The following is a 17,013-nucleotide window of genomic DNA, read 5'->3' on the forward strand; positions in this document are numbered from 1 at the left end:
TGCTAGCAGTGTTTTAAAATGCCTAATTAGAACTGTGTGGGGATGGTATTTTACGATGTGTGGGCAGTTACGTGAAGAGCAAACACACCAACTCCTCTGCGAGTTCAGGCTTTGTTTACCTGGGAGCAGAGAGCCAGCTCGTGGCATGTAAAAGCAAAGAGTTTGGGCAGAAGGCTTCCAAGTTGGTTTTAAGTTGATTTTCTAAACTTTGGCAATGACCTAGAATGATTCAAAGATGTATCTAAGTGAGGAACATATGGCTAGTCGTTAAAAATGTATCAGAGAGCTTCTCTTGTCTTTCTTTCTCGTGAATGATCTCTTCAACATCAGCGATCCCCTCACGTGCCCCCCGGTCTGCTGGTTGGCACTCCCATGCGAGAGCGTCAGCACGCTATTAGCAATTACCTTGGTGATATTTACAGCACTTTAATGTCAGTTGTCTGTATGTAAATAGAGTCTGTGAGGAACACAGCGCACCCAGGGCTCCCACTACAACAACACTGCTCCTTCAGCACGCCAGAGTGCTTCCTGCGCCTTATGTAACTGCCAAAAATATCATTTCAATTGCTTTATGACAAAATAATGAGTCTGTCAGAGATGAGTGGTCAGAAAAACAAATTTGTTCTCCCACACAATTAGAGTTTATAGCGTTGGACAGCAATATCAATCTCCAGCGATTCAAAATTGAATTTGCACGTTGAGGGAAATGTGTTCCTGCATGTGCTGTAACCAGGCTGCTTAGCAGGGAGAGTCCTCACAGGTTGAACTGGAAAGATGGATATCAGCTGTGCTGTGGCAACATCAGGGTGGAAGTTTCCATGTGCAGGCAAGTATTGTGGAGCAATGGCATTCACTTCCACAAGCTCAACACTGGCAGAGCTGCCCCCACCAGGAGCAATTAAAAAAAAAAAAAAAAAAAAAGTCTGGAAAAACTGTCACCAGATATAATAGGCGGACAACTTTTCCCTTCAGGTAGAAAGCTATCTCAAGGCCTGCATCTCCCCATATGTGACCTAATTGTCCATGGAGTTGTTGATATTTATAATCATGGACTTCAGACATTCTTTGTAAAGTCATACAAGCATTAGACCTCAAGCAGTGCCATTTACGGTGAGCATGTACTGTACCTCAAAACTGCACTTTGCCCTTAACATTTGCTGTGTCCTTCCATGAGATTTTGCCCTCAGGCTGTCTGCCAGTGCAGTGCACAGGCTGCAGCAAACGTCCTCCCACGTTTGCCAGACCTTAACCTGTATTCTCAAACTGCTGTACTTATTGCAGCTCCCTCTGTCGTCCCTTCTTCGTGCACAGGCAAACCTACTTGGTGTGCCAAGCAGCTGCTCCCCACCCACTGCTACCCAGTAATTGCATTTCTGGGCTTGTGTACATAATACCTCACACAGGACTTGGACTTTTCTCTTTGGATTTCGAGAATTGTATAGGCACAAAAAATATTGTCATCTGGAACTCAATACACAGGATGTAGAATCAGCTCTTTAGGTTTTCAGAACTCCTCCATTCTTACACATGCAGCCAAAGTGACAACATTCTGCTAATGGGAGGATCAACAAAGGCTATATGAAATCTTGTGTTGAATGTGCTTTGTATGTAAATCTCATAAATCTTCTGTTGCTATCTCAGATTTAAAGTAATAACAGCTAGGAACTGCCTTCAAAGAAAGTGTTTAATGGTACCTAGGATTTTCAGTAATAATTTATCATCATGGATATTCTATACGGTGACAAAATACTTCCTTACCTTTGGAGTACAAAAGAAAGGTAACCTTCCTTAAAAAGCAGCTGAACTTGGGCAGTCTTCCATAGGAAGCTGATGTCCTCATCCTGACAGTGATCTGCTTGGAGTCTAAGTCATCTACCAGATCAGTGGTGCTCAGTTGATTGACAGCTGAAATGCCAAAGGTCCAGACTCTGCTGCTTTGTTTTCACACCACTCACAGTCCAGTGTATCTCATTGCCAGGGTGGTTCTCTCATGGTCCATCTGGATGCTACTTTTACCTAAATGGTCTTCTTTCTGTAACCTTAAATGTTTCTTTTTTTTTTTTTTTTTTTTACTGCTTATCCTACAAATAGAATTAACTTTTTATTGTACTCTAGTCATCTCTCAGCCCTGCTACGCACATTTACCTCTTTCAGTCATCCAGAGAAGTCAGTCCCTCTTGCACAACAGACATTTCTCTTTGCAGAAGTCTCTGAGACTGTGCATATGTACATTCTGATGAGGTCCCTGGGACAGATTGCCCAGTTCCTAGTGCAGCCTTCCTAAAAAAAGGCTCCACATACACCACAGAATTTGATACTGGCTTGAGGTGAGACCTTCCACTTTTTATAGGTGCTTTTTGTTCTCTTTCAGCACTGTCTACAACCAAAACCAAGGAAGGATGTCTGTCTCTCCAGGAACAAGACAAGCACAGCATCTAAGAAGTGCAAAGAGATTTTGCACAAGGTTTTCTGACACAACCATTCTTTATTTTCGGGTGCTTATTAAAAGAGCTGTGCACATTTACACCCATTAGCAGATGGACATACATTTATTTTCCCCCACCTCTGTTCCCCTATCACTCTGCAGCACCCTTTCAGGAACTACTTGTAGGAACTACAGTTTTTCCTCAGAATCAGCCTTTTTTTTTTTTTCCTTCTTGCCTAAATCAGTTTGCTGCCTCTGACAGTGATGAGTCCCTACAACAAAACAGAAATCTCCTCCCGAAAGAAATCCATTCTCTTCCTTTCTCTCGTTTGTTCTAGTGACTCCACAGTCTCTCCTGCTTTTCTCCTCTGACTCACTTTTTTGGTCTCATTATTATTGTATATCTCTCCTGTTTGGAGTCTTCCATGGTCATATTTGCCTGGACAGTAAAATCACCCATTCCTTTTCTTAATAGCAGTTCCATTTGCCAAAATCTTCAATCTCTATGTGAATAGGCACATCTAATCCACTGACACCCAGACAGGCATCTTTCATTCTGCAGTGGTCAGTCATTGAAAATTCACTATTGATTTAGTCTTCAAGCACTGATATTTCGGACATTGCATAGAAATGACTCACTCTCTCTATTGTCTAGCATATTCAATACACTTTGGCAATTTCAATTTTAGAGGTGCTGAACGTGTTTTTTCTTTAGAATGAGCATTGCTCAAATAACAGCAGTTTCATCTGTCTCATTTCTAGCATTGAGGAGAATGATCCACCATCTACTGTATTACATTTTCTTAGGGATTTTCTCCAGCAGCCACTTATGACAACTGCAAGCTTTTTTACCCTGGGGATATATATGTATGTGGCCAATTGCTTCAGGTCATATTCCTTCCAAATGGAAGTCAGCTTGACAGCTGTTAATTTGCACTTGGCCATTCCATGGGTTGTTTTGCTCTAATTATTGGTCACTGTATGGAACAGGTGACAAATGCCCACATGAGAACCCTTTAAATCACTAGATGTACAACCATGAGGAAAACAAACAGGAAAGGTCATTAAATACTAGTTTTCTCTCCATCCCCCAATAGAAACAGATTTTAGCTGGCTTTGGCATCTATTGGAAAGGGATGGAAAGAGGTGACAATGCCTTACTGTTTATGAAAATAACTTCCTATTCTGTAAGTGTCCCAGTTTCAGGGAAAGAGGGGAATTTAAGGAAGATACAATTGTTCAAAGACCAGATGCAGAATCTGGTTTATCTAATGATTTTGTCACAAGTTCAATTAGGTGTTCTTTCCCAAGTAAAACTAAGTGTGCCTACCAAAATATTTCCTCTGACCTTCAGCTAGTACAGCTATATCAAATTACAGCAGGAAATTTTTTTTTCCCTTTCTGAGCAAGACAGTACTTGCTGAACAAGAACAGCAAGACACTACTTTCTGAACAAGAATGGCAAGACATCATTATAGTGAGCTTCCCTTCTACCAAAGTGTGGCACTGCAGAGGATATTTAATTGAAGTGTGTTTTCTCAGGCTCCCAGGACCTAATTTGGATCTTAATTTGGGCCAGATTCTCTAAGGACATAAGCAGAGCACTTGTTCTGTTCCTGGGAATAGTGAGTAACCCTTGAATTCCTGCAAGATTATAGACCAGTCTGTAGTAAAAATGATGAATAATTTAGTTGCTCTCAGTGGAGCTGCATTAGTGAAAACAAGAAAGGAGTCGTGGTGAAATGTCTACTTTTAGACCTGTGCAAGCTGAAGATACTGCAACTTGCTATTTACAAAGCATGGCAGAACAATACTACAGCCACAACACAGAAATCAAGTGGTTGCTGTAGGACATGCTTTTCTAAGATGATCTGAACTCAAACTCACCTCACCCCTAAATAATATTCTACTGTGTTTTATTTTTGCCTTTTAAAAATAGGTGTAAGTGCAACCTCCATGCTACTGGCTGTAAAGAAGAAAACAAAAGACTACTTTGTGAATGTGAGCATAACACAACTGGCCCAGACTGTGGAAAATGCAAGAAGAATTATCAGGGCCGACCATGGAGCCCTGGTTCTTATCTGCCTATACCTAAGGGCACTGCTAATATCTGTAAGTAGTTTTGTATAATAAGGATATTTCATTATTATAATTCTGCCCCATATCATGACTCTGAAGGAAGATTAATGCTGGCGAAAGTTTTTCATTTCTTTATGAGTCAGTGTGTAGAATTGAACAAGGTGTCAATTTGCAAGTGTTAATTCTAAGGATACATCATCTGTGCTCTCACACGGTTGTAAATAACTTGCATGAGAACTGCATGTTTGTATCCATAGACACATCTGTGGACACTGCACAGAAAGGTCTAAGGAATGAAAAAATTAGGACTCTTCACATAAAAAACACACAGAGGAGAGAAAACAGTGGGAATATCTGCAGTACTGCTCCAGCCACAGTGACCTCAGCTCTCCATTCATACATCCTTATTGCCTTGAGACTGGAAACACCCTCAGCTCAACATGTGAGATGAGGTCCTTGCTCATTTTTTGTCCATTTAAGAAAGTGGAGAAAAAAAAGTCAGACCAAATTTTTCAAATTAATAACCAAAGATCTAAAGGTTGGAGAATATTTACCTGATGTTGACCTGCAGTCCAGATTCATCTGCACTCTTGTAGACCTTGTAGATCAAGAGGGAAAGCAAGGGCAAAACCTGAGGTTTTATATCTGCTTGGTTCCAGCTAACAGCCATTCACCAACACACTCACTGTTCCAGCACACTTTCATATTATCCAAAGCAGTAAGTTACTGACAAATGCATTTCCAGGCCCTGGACAGGATTGGGTCAGAAGGAACATGGTGGTGAAAGAGAGGGCACAAAGACAAATATGAGGATCAGTTCTCACTTTCCTGCGCATATGAAATACACAGTGATTCAGAATCCTCCTGAACTGAGTAACAGACTTAAATTCCTTTGAAGAAAGGATTGAAATGAGGATAAACCTTTTGACAGAAATTACTAGTTATTTTTAAGAAAGGAGTCCACAGTTTTGCCCTGATTAAAAGCAAAACATTCATTTTAGAATATTAGAATGTAACATTTATTGAAAAGTTATTTGGGAGAAACAGAGCTATGAACTGCAGTTGAATGAAAAGTTTAAAACCAGGAACAGTGTGCAATGCTCAGAATGTTATCTAAGACTTCAAAGCAGCAGCTGTGAAGAATCAAAACTCAGAAATGAAGATCATAGGAAGCAGGACCTTATCAAGTAAAATGTGAGAGTAATAGACTAAGTAACAAACCATGAAGTGTGGGGGCATGAAATTATGATAAAATTCTTACTGAGCAGAAAAAAAAAAAAAAAAAGAATGAACTTTCAAGAAGCAGGGGAAAAACACTTAGTAAGAGTATTCACTTTTTTCACATTTCAAAAGTGAGTGTGGCTCCCAGAATAGTTTAAATAATAGTTTAAAGCTATGTTTGGGAAAAATAGTGAGATTTACCAGGTTGATTTTATCTGTATATTTTTACATATACACACATACATATGTATACACATACATACATATTTTATAAATATATGTATATATAAAAAAATGCAGTTGCTACCCCAGCAGTTATCTAACCTAGTGACAAGATACATCTGAACATGAAAACAGGGGTCTTGCTAAATGCAGCTTGCTGTATCACTTACCTCCTTTCCAGCCAGTTGAGCACACACCAGACGGAACAGTGGAATTAGCGCCCACCTAAAGGATGCCTGAAGCTTCTTAAAACAACTCTAAATGTGTTTAAATGGTTAAAATCACATTAGTAAATGTCATCAGATATACAGTTACATCAAAAATCAAAACATTTCACAAAAAAACAGGGAGAAATTTCTGAGGTTTATTATTATTACTATTATGATGATAGCATCATGAAAACGTAACCTTGTTGGAGCTGACGAATACTCCATGTCCCCTCAAATCCTGACTTCAGCAGTGATCAGCAGCATGAATTTATGGCAAACAGGAAGAACCAGGAAGGATTTATTCTTTGCCTTCTCAGTCACCAGCAATAACCTGGCTTTTTGAGCTCAACCCTCCATCATACTCGCAGTGGTTGCTCGCTGCTGATCAGAGGGAGAGACCCAGCTGATAGAAGCTTGACCTCAGTGGTATCTTATGGCAATACATTTCACAGTTTAATGAGACAATGAGTGAAGGGTATGTTATTTTGTTTGTTTTAAATGTTTTTAAATGGTTAAGCCTGTACCTCCTTAGACAGGAAGGAACATAGAATAACACAACCCGTATTTAGCTTAGTTATACCATGTCTCATGACATAGACTCGACATTATCCACTCCAGTTTTCTAAATGACGAAATCCTGATCTGTTTCATCTTGTCATAAAACTGTGCCACATCTCTGGTCATCTGTGCTTTCCTGATCTCTTCTGGGTCCATGGTGTCATTTTTTTATTTGGTTAGGCTAAAACTACACAATACTCTAGACATGACAACAATATGGTTCTTTTACAATAGCTTAAAAGTGTGTCTGCTTTATATTTCTTCTGACATCCAGTCTGTTATAAGCAGGTTATTATGCTACAGGAGTTAGTTCAGAAACATCATGCTTAAGTTCCTTTAAAATACTTCTTAGGTGTACATCTCCTTTGGCAATTCTTGTTGTAAGATATCATTTACTTCAGATGATAACAAACACTGAGAAGGTTCCTCAGATTGTGAGAGTCTCTCTCTCCTTCTTTGTTGTGAACATCAGTGAAAACCATTAATTAAATGCAATATTATTTAAAAGTCAATTAAATTATTAAATGTAATATTAATTAAACAATTTAATTTGATATTAAATTATTACTTAACCATAATATTAATTAATAATACCTTGATTGCTTGTCTTCCCAGTCATCTCTCTGGGAGGCCTCCTGACTCTACTGTGGTTAGATTAACAAAAAAGAATTATTAACTTTTGTGTTTATAGGAAGTTGATTCTCAAAATACTGTGGTTTATATATAAACTGACAGATTTTATGCTTTTTTTCACCCCTATCTTTCTTCATTGAGAAGACTTACGCTTTTGAAGGGTGTCTTTCCAAAATCGTCTACATTCTGCTGTTTTCATTTTGAGGTCTGGGATTTTTAGCTTAACAGGAGTTGATTTTTATAATTTAAAAAAAAAAAAAAAAAAAAAAGATGAGTTATATGTGATTATTCTGAGTCTCTCATACACTTTGTCTCCAGCCTGCCTCCATGCTGTTTGCATTATATCTTTTTAGATGTTCTTTTCATTTTTCTGTTAGCTAACTTCCTCGTTTTAATCTGCTCGCTCCTCGCTCTCTCAAACTTAAATATTACTGCAGTGGAATTTTTTTTATCCTTTTCCTTCAGCAATGCAGCCCCAGCATTACACCCTCCCCAGTCAGGTGTGAATTCTGTAAATAGTGGAACATGTTGATAGAAGTAACTTACCTAGTTTGAGCCTAAACTTCGTTTCATATATTACTTCAATTCCCTAGGGACACTTTGTATAATCCAGTACTGCAGTGTCCCTTTGATACTCATCCTTTTTCCAATTTTAGAAGTCTGTCTTTTCCATCTAAGGAAGTGAGTGTATCTTAAGTAAGATATAGTTTAAAATGGTTGTATAAATGAAACACTTTTTTCTTTTTTTCCAAAATAAAAAGATACTTTTTCTTGATATTCTCTGAACTTGGGAAACTTGCTCAGATTCAATGAGAAGCATAATATCCATTTCCAAATCTTTCCAATCTATAACTTCTGTTATTTCCATTGCTCTGTTTCTGCCATTTTTTGTGACCAGTAACACTTTATCATACCTTTTCAAGGTACAGCTCATGAAACACAGACCGTTCCAGATTATTCTTCAGTCAAAACATAAACCTTAATATAAAGCTGTTTTCTGTATCCTTCTCATTTAAAGTCATAATGAGTTTTTCAGGAGAATGCATAACATTTTTCCATGATTTACCTGTGAAAGACAGTGAGTACTCTGTTGTTTACTGGCAGTAACAGTATTTCTGCATTTGTCTCCATATAACATTTATTTTATATTTTCACTCTATCTTACTGACTATTTTGTGATTGCATTCATTCCCTTTTGCTGCCACATTCTGTGGATAGTTTTTTCTGCAATATGTTTTGACACACAAAGTGAACTTATTGAATTTCTCTATACTTGGTATTACAGGATGGCTTTTCTCCTCAGCAGCTGTATGTGTCTGACAGCAGCACTAGCCCTTTTCTTCCTCCTGTTGTTTAGATCATCTCTGGCACTTCTGTTCAGACAGTGCTGTCTAAGACTGTGCTGAGCTGCCATGCATCAAAGCCTGCTCGCTTTGTGTCAGTCCCTTCACAACCAATAACCTGTACCACAAGTGCCCAAACACTCTGGGAAAAACCACCTCCCAGCTTTTACATGACTTTCCTAATTCATAGTTCAAGATGAAACAAAGGATTGACCAGGACATGGCAAACGTTGGTGGTTCTTTTCAGTCAAGACTTAGGTAGTCTCAGTCAGTTCACTGAATTTCTCCTGCAGTGGGTCCCTCTCCAATTGTACAGCTTCTATCTCAGCAGCACAGACTTAATCCTCCCTGAATGGAAAAAGACTTACGACGCTTCCCTGCAGCACAGCTGTGACAGAAACAGTTTCTGGCAGAAATTATGGCACCCACAGAGTTGCACTGGTTACCCTCATCTTTGTTTGCAGTGTTCCCTGTAAATATTTGCTGACACAAAGCCATCTTGAAGTATCAACACAAATGAAGTTGGCCAGGAAGTTTTGCTTTCTATTCAGGAATCCAAGTACCACGGACCCCTCCAACTGAAAGAATCACACATCCTGCTGTCCTGTCAAAGCAGATTCAAACTAGATAGTGTCCCATTTTCTAAGGGCCTCATTCTCCCAAACAACTGGAAGGAGCTTTCCAGTGCCTACTTCATAATTCAATTAGAAGGAGTAGGACACTTACACTTAGGATGTAAAATGTTACTCCTTGATGCTTTTGATAAATCTTTCAAAGAGAAAAAGGAAGATATGAATCAATATTAAGTTACAAACCAGCAAAGCTTCTTATTGTTCCTATTTGTATTACATATTAGTCTTAGCCCATGAAGTTTACAGAAGTTATAAAGCCACAGGAACATGTCATATAAAAGTTGTATCAGGCTGGGAAGCCTAGTGGTGAGGGCAAAACTGCAGTGTATCAAGAGCATTCAGGTAGACAGGAATGTCAGGAAAAACTGGAAGTGATAAACTGACTTCCCTCCAACTAGGTATCCAGTGCAATAGCCAGCAAAACATTGCAGGTGTGTACCGAAAAACAATGCACTGTAAATAATGTGCTGCTTTTTTTTTTAAATAGGGCTTGAAAAATTATTCTTCAGCATTCTACCCTCTTGCATGACCCTGCTGAGCTGGTTGTTTGTGCTGGTTATGGTGGCATCTGTTGCTGGGAAATGAATTGCTTCCATACGTCACTGGCTTCAAACAACTCTATTTTTGCAATATACAGTGAAGAGGTGAAATGAAAGAGAGTTCTAGTCTTTAAGCAGCAGCAGCAGCATGGGAAGGCAAAGTTTCTGTTTTAAGATGTTTTAAGGTGCTGTAAGTGGTCTGAGTTTCAGGCTTTTCAACGTTTTTGATATTCTATCAATAAATTACAATTACTTGAAAAAAAATCCCTTGATCTCACTGGGAGTTTCCCAGACAGAGTTTTCAATACTGATTGGGACTCACTAAAACATAACAAGAAAAAGTCCAAATTTGAAAAGGTGTTACCCAATAAAGCAATAAGTATTTCCTCTGTCCCGTTTATTTTTGGTAATATCACTTGAGAAAGCAGAGGTGAGGGATAACAAACTTCATCTAAGCAGTTCTTTTTCTGGAAATTGAAAAATTTTCAATCTTTACAGAGCAAACAACTGCAAAATTAACAGTAGCAGGAGTTCCAGGGCCCTTGAAGGAAATCCTTGAAATTTCTTAAGAACTTGTATTTCACTGTATGTGGTCCTTTGTCTGAATACAGGTTTAGCAATACATGAAAAGTTTACTCCTGTGATCATGATGCTCACTCCCTTTGAGGGCTTACAAGATTCCAGGATCCTTTAGCTTCTCAGAGCTTTAAACTACTAGAGAATTCAGAACTTCTAATATTGATGCTGAGGATCTGATGTTGCAATCATGCCTCAGTGAAGGAATTGCAGAGGGAAGAAAGACTCCCTGCAGGGAGTGCTGTGATGCTGCAGCACAGATATTCTACCAAAAGATCAGATGTGGCACTGACCTGCCTGCTCTGACTCTTTGCTATGAAAGGCTCTATATTTTGTTCCTGTTTGAGTTAAATGTGTGGTGTGGAGTGTAATTATAAAGACATCTCTTTTGTCAGAAAAGTTCTCACACAGCTTTGATCAGCAATTAATACAGATTAATACCTGGACTCCATTATTTACTGTCATATCCAGCCATGACTTCATGGGAGACAGTCCTAATTCTGAGTCTCTGGGCTGTACTGATCTCACCTGGAGCTCTTAGGGACCCCCTTTCCCTGAACCTGAGCGAGCTGTGAACGGGGTGTAGTGTTTTGATAGCAGCAGGACCCTGTCCCTGGCTCCCTGTCATATGGCAGGTGCACATTTAAGTTGTGATGGAGAAGAGGCAGACGAGCCCGTGGGAAAGATGGTAGCCAAGACTGAGTTGACAGAATAATTCCTTCATTCCTCACACACTCCCTGCCTAGGAAGAGTTGCAGCCTGGCTACATTAACTGTGCTGCTGGCAGACGCTCACATGGGCATTGACAGTGAAGGTGCTGAGAGGGTCTGCAGAGTCTGAGACTGGAAGCAGCAGTGTGACCCTTCTCACAGAAATCCTGATCCTCTTCCTTTGTGTTACGGATTTCACACTGACACAAACTATAGAAGAAATCAAAAACTGGCTTTCTTTCCTAGCATCTGATTTGCTTTTTTTTTTCTTTCTCAATAGCAGCTCCATGGTAGCTAAGAGCTAAAACAACCCATTTCTGGAAGCAAGGGAAACGAGAAAATTACAAGGCAGATTCAGAAGATTGTATGAAAGGAAAACACCAGATTTTTTTCCTCTCAAGTAATGGATATATATTTAGATGCACTTACAGTGAACATGTAATATACCAAACCACCACCCTCAAGTCAAGTCAAAAATAATAAATAGTATTAGTGACATTTTACTGCAATGTTTGCCATTTTGGGGTCAGTAGCTACTCACTGTCTCCTCACTCTAAAGCTATTACCATTAATAACCATCCCAGTGATTTCAACTGGAAGATAATTTAGATTGGACATTGCTTTGGTTTAACAACTGAATATATGTAAATTCAATCACTTGGTTTTATTTGCTCTTTATGCCTGGCTGAATAAAGCTGTGCATCAAGGGAAGTAATGGGCCTGATCCTTCACGTCTATAACCTTTTCACATCACTGCTGCAAAGTACTCACAGATTTCAATACAAGGCTGAGCAGAAACGATCCACGCCCCACAGCATAGCAGGTCCATCCAAAGGGCCAGCAGTGGTGAGATGACTCTGCAGTCTCTTGGTGTCCCCAGCGGCAGCAGCACAGGAGGAGCAGTGAGCTTAGACCTTCTCCTGCCTCCACACTGACAGAGAGGGAGAGAGAGGATCACACCTCCTGTGCCTCGTTACCTAAGGACTTGCACCAAATACAGCTCAGCTGAATTCAAGAGCTAGCCTCAATATGTAACTCCAGATCTCACAAAAACACTCGTTCTAAGAATAATTTTCCCATCATATGTGCGGTTTTCACAGAGTGTTAATAGATCCTGCTTCATGGCCCTACATAACCAACTCTTTTCCAGACAAACTCAGAGGTGTCATTCTCACTCTCTTTAGTAAGAAGGGCATAAAGTAGTGCACTATCAAGGCCAGTCACCACACACAGGGATACCTGGTATTACAAAAATCAGTCTGGTTACAGAAGATCACACCAATTCAGAAACAGAAAAAGGACAGAATTAGCTTTTGAAACAGAACCCAAAGACACCTTTGCAAGGTTAATACGGAGCCCTCAGACTAGTAGGCATCTTGTGTTCATTATTCTCTGCCCAGGAAGCATTTATCACTATGAATTCATTGAAAATTTTGAAATACAGTAAAATGAGGAGAGCAGACTTGCAGGAAAACCTCTCCCTTTGCTACAGTCTGTTCAGGAGAGAAAGGAAAGGATATTTGTATTTGTGTGTAGGAGACAGAGAGGTTTGAGGCGGGGAAGTATACCCAGAGGAAATACAAATACCATTTCACAGTGGAAGTGTCAGTGCGAGAACACAGTTTTTGTATTTTATCTAATATTTGTGTAGGTTCCATGAGTGAATAAACAAACCCGGATCCTGCTAATTTAAACCAGCTGCAATGACTCGCAAAAGTTTAAACAAGCTGCTATTGAAACTTCAGGGAAAATTATTTGAAAATTGATTGTCTTTTTGACATATAAGAGAAAGGGATAGAAGTTTTCTTACATAATCCTAACCGAAAAAACCTCTTTTTGTGACTTTTAGAACTATGAGTGTATTGTTCTTTTATGATGATATTTTCATTTAGCTTTCAATACCTTCTGATGCTAAAATTTTGGAAAATACACATTATTCTCAGCAGAAGTGGAAATAATTAAGTTTGTAAACAATGTCTGAGTGTAGGGCTGGGTGAGCAGCAGGTGCTGTCTGTGGTGTGGTGCTCGGTGCTCTGCCAGACCACAGGTGCCGTGGGATAGGAAACCAGAGAGCTGCAATTCTGACATGTGCCCCGAGACTGTGGTGGTGAAACATAAAAGATCTGTTCCCAGTCTGCAAATTCATGTTACTTCAGCATTGTCTTAGCCATGCCACGAGTTAGAAGTGTTCCCAACTTGACTCTTCAACCTTGCTTAGATTGAATATCATTAATACTCGAGACATTCCTTCACTCCAGTTTGCTAAATTGCAGAATGAGGTCCATGCCATCTCTGAATAAGAGGGATCTTCAAGATAAATGTTGAAAGAAATTGAGCAGGTGTTTAATAGAGAAACAAACAGATTTCTGCAGCAAAATGCATGCCATCAAAAGTCAATAAAACTTAAAAAAGGCAAACTGTATTTAACCAAGAGGATGCAAATATCCAGGATTTAAATACTGATCTGCAGTTTCTGACTAACCCAAGTGACTAGCTGTAGTCCATTAACAATGGCATTTAATCTCAAGAAAATGGCATTTCAGGAAAGATTCATGTCCATATTTTGTGATACACACATTTCAGGGCAGACCTGACAAGATCTTGGGACTGCATCATAGAACATGAGATCCCTCATTGCTTATCCAGTAAAGGAGTTTTACTCCTCAGCATCCCCACCTCTTATGGTAAATCTCACCTGCCTCTAAAATGGTTTCCTTGCATTAATTCAGTTTAGGAATGAAATGAACATAGGAAAAAAAAAATCAATGAGAGGCTTAGCCAATAAGGCCAACCTACTGTATTAGATTGTTTCACTCAATTACCTTTCTTTTACATAGCTTAATTTAGATAACCGTCAGGTAAAAGAGGGAAAAATAGCTCTATACAATTAATGCAACAGAAGGTATCAACTGACTTAAGCAGCTGGCCAAAGCAGTTAGCAATGCATCTATCCCTTGGTTAAATTACTCTCCTAGATCTGCATAATACATGCATGACTGATATTTTTATCTAGAGCATTAAACCTAATGGCTGGTTAGTTGAAATACAAAAGTGTTCTGAACAAATTCATGAAGTACAGAGAGCTGGTGTAGGTCCCATCTGTCAGTGCATTTTAGTGGTCCCTGCAGCCCCATACTGAAAAATCTAAAGACTCTGCATTTATGAAGGTCCGGGTACATATTGGCAGTTGCCACCACAGTGTTCTAAAATTGCTTTCAGAATCTTAGATGTAATAGCTCAACCAACTACAGCAAACAGCTAACTATACTTCTTTGTTGTTTTTTTCTTTTCTTTACAGGTATACCCAGTATTTCCAGTATTGGTAGTAAGTAATAAAACCAGTATTGTTTTGCATTGTCATTCAGCTTCATGGAACTAATTTCTCAACATCCCTTTCTGTTGTAGATAATTTTTCTCTGACAATGTGCCCTGTAGTGCAGGGGCTCCATGCTGGCCTTCCCCTGTTGCATTAATATGTAACTGTTATTATGTGGTCAGAGACAATGTCGCTCCTGGCAACTCATCTGCACCCAACTACAGATTTTCTGATTGTTTTTTGTCACCAAGAAACCCTGAGTCTTATGAAATTGAGTGTTACACAAAGAATTAAGACACTGTTGCACAGAAAATATTTGTTGAACAACGTGGAAAAAAAAGTGTTTGCTAATAACAAGTATAGGACCAAGAAGTATAGGACCATTAATTTTCATGTATGTACATCTGTGTAAATCCAAAGAGCAAATGGAAGAGTTTATAAATGGAAGAGCTTTCATTTTTATGAAGTAGATTTGCAAATACAGCGTATCTGCTGGTATCTGCATTAGCTCTAGCGGCCTTTGAACTCGGATTTACTCCACAAAATAAACAGAATTGTGTTCCTTCACAGAAAAAATGCTTTCCTATATGCAACTAAAGGACCAAAATATTATACTTAAACTATAACAAAACCGTGACACTGTTACGTGAAGGACCACTATATCAATGAAATAAATGGTTACTTAAATAAAACACTTGGAGGGACTAAGTGCACAGCAGCTCAGCTATGGGTCTCAGCTGAATTCCATAGCTGAGAAGTGCACACAGTCATGGCACGTTAGCTAATTACAAATAAAGCAGGGAGGCAGAAATGGAATCCTGTTGTGGCTGACTGAAAGAATATTCCCCACAGCCTCAGCTTTGTAGGTACTTTAGACACAACTTGTATAATGCAGAGCTATCTCAATTATAAAATATCACAGTTGTAAAATGCAATTTGCCATGCCCAGTACCCAGCTGAAAAGTTTTTAATAATTTGGGTAAAATGGTCTTGCTTCTTATGATGCAGGGTCAGGTCTATCAATTTATAAATCAAGTCAGTTTACTGAAGCTCATGAATGGCACTGATTTGTTAAGCTCCAGACAGCAAGTTAAACACCAGCAAAACTATCTCCCCTGCAAGTGAGAGCAGTGTTAAAGCCGAACACCACGGCATCTGTTTTGCAGCTTTAAATAGTTAAACAGCATCAATGACAATAATGTGCAAACGAAAGCCTTCAATCTTAAAAATGGCATTTTCCTGCTCTAGTGTCTCCTTTGGTATTTGCATGACTGCAAATTCGTAGCGATATGCTGTTTTCAAAACTTTGCGTTTACACATATATTTTATAACAAAAAAAAGGAAGAGCTAAATGAAAGAGAAATTTATGTCAGAAATATTCCTGCCATTAATAATAGAAATGGGATGAATGGGAAAATAGCTCTTTGGAGTTTGGTTGTGCTATAGTTTCTGTGTTGCATGGTCTATATGGTTGTGTTTTCACTTCCCACTCCATACAGCCTTCGTCACCACATCTACCATTTCTGAGCATCAGCAGATGTTGGCCTTTGAAAACTTAATAGGGAAACTCAATTACCTTTTGAACAATGGTGAGCTGAAAGGATGCATTGTTGACCTCTTTGCATTTTACACTGGAGTGATTAGTATAGTTTATTTATTGCAAATGGAGAAAATTCCATTTAAAATTCCATAGGAAATACAAGAGTTTCTGCAAGTCTATGCTTTATCATTAGTCTGCTGTAAATGTCTTGAAATGATTTGTTGTAGAATTAAACAAATTTCTTTGCCTTCCTGGAAAGAGTGAAGCATGAGCATCTCTTCAAGTAAATACTGATACTCTGCTTGTTTTTTCCATGTGTTTTTTCTCAAATCGCTCATGGGGGAAATAATTCTACTTGCACAATGTTCTGAACATCTTTCTGATAATACAGAAATAGCAGAACTTTTGTTAAACAAGGATAGAATCCATAAATTTATCTTGGTGTCAAAGAGAAGTCAACAGAAGTAAAATTAACACACAAATCCAAACAAGATTAATTAGTTGTGGCTGCTTTAATGGATTCTGCATGATTTTTTCTTTTGTCTACGCTAATACAGTATTTGTGTTCACATCAGCAGTTTTCCCCCATCTGAGGACAGGAAGTTACTCTTAGGAAATGCAGTTTGGGTTTTGTTTTGCCTGGCAACAAACACCTACAGGGGGATATTGGCTTTTGTGTACTTCCAGCTTTTCCTACTGTATAAGGAGGATGGGCTTGGGGCAGGGGGGTTAGAAAGACTAAATTGTCAGCATACAAAGAAGATGCCAACACCAGTAATGTTCAGTTAACATTTTTAAGACTGCAATGAAAACAAACAAAGAAAAACAAATATATTCCTGTGTGCACATATATGTATTATTCTCTATTCCATTTTTACCTCAAAAGATCTTGTGTTAAAGCAGCTTATTATTAAAGTTTGAACACAAAGAAAGAGTGGTCATTGGTAAACATCCTTTCTGATCATCTAGAAGGAAACAAAACAAATTAAAAAATCAGAGCTTTCCCATTA

General features: G+C 38.8%; 1 protein-coding gene and 1 long non-coding RNA gene across 11 annotated transcripts in view; one reads left to right on the forward strand and one right to left on the reverse strand.

Annotated features, from left to right (window-relative positions):
• NTNG1 (netrin G1) overlaps positions 1-17,013 on the forward strand; it is a 148,130-nt gene that overhangs the window by 87,003 nt on the left and 44,114 nt on the right. For all 10 annotated transcript variants that reach the window (XM_050306686.1, XM_050306695.1, XM_050306690.1 and 7 more), the window contains exons 4-5: positions 4,365-4,537; positions 14,446-14,472. In XM_050306686.1, the coding sequence (XP_050162643.1) occupies positions 4,365-4,537; positions 14,446-14,472 (200 nt within the window). The remainder of the gene's footprint in view (positions 1-4,364; positions 4,538-14,445; positions 14,473-17,013) is intronic.
• LOC126635436 (uncharacterized) lies at positions 7,618-16,943 on the reverse strand. Its single transcript, XR_007627716.1, has 3 exons — positions 16,882-16,943; positions 11,919-12,078; positions 7,618-8,413 (listed from the first exon to the last, which is right to left on the reverse strand). It is a non-coding gene; the product is annotated as an uncharacterized LOC126635436 (long non-coding RNA).

The sequence above is a fragment of the Myiozetetes cayanensis genome, unplaced genomic scaffold, assembly GCF_022539395.1.
Source record: "Myiozetetes cayanensis isolate MyiCay16 unplaced genomic scaffold, myiCay2020 scf12, whole genome shotgun sequence".
Lineage (NCBI taxonomy): Eukaryota > Metazoa > Chordata > Aves > Passeriformes > Tyrannidae > Myiozetetes > Myiozetetes cayanensis.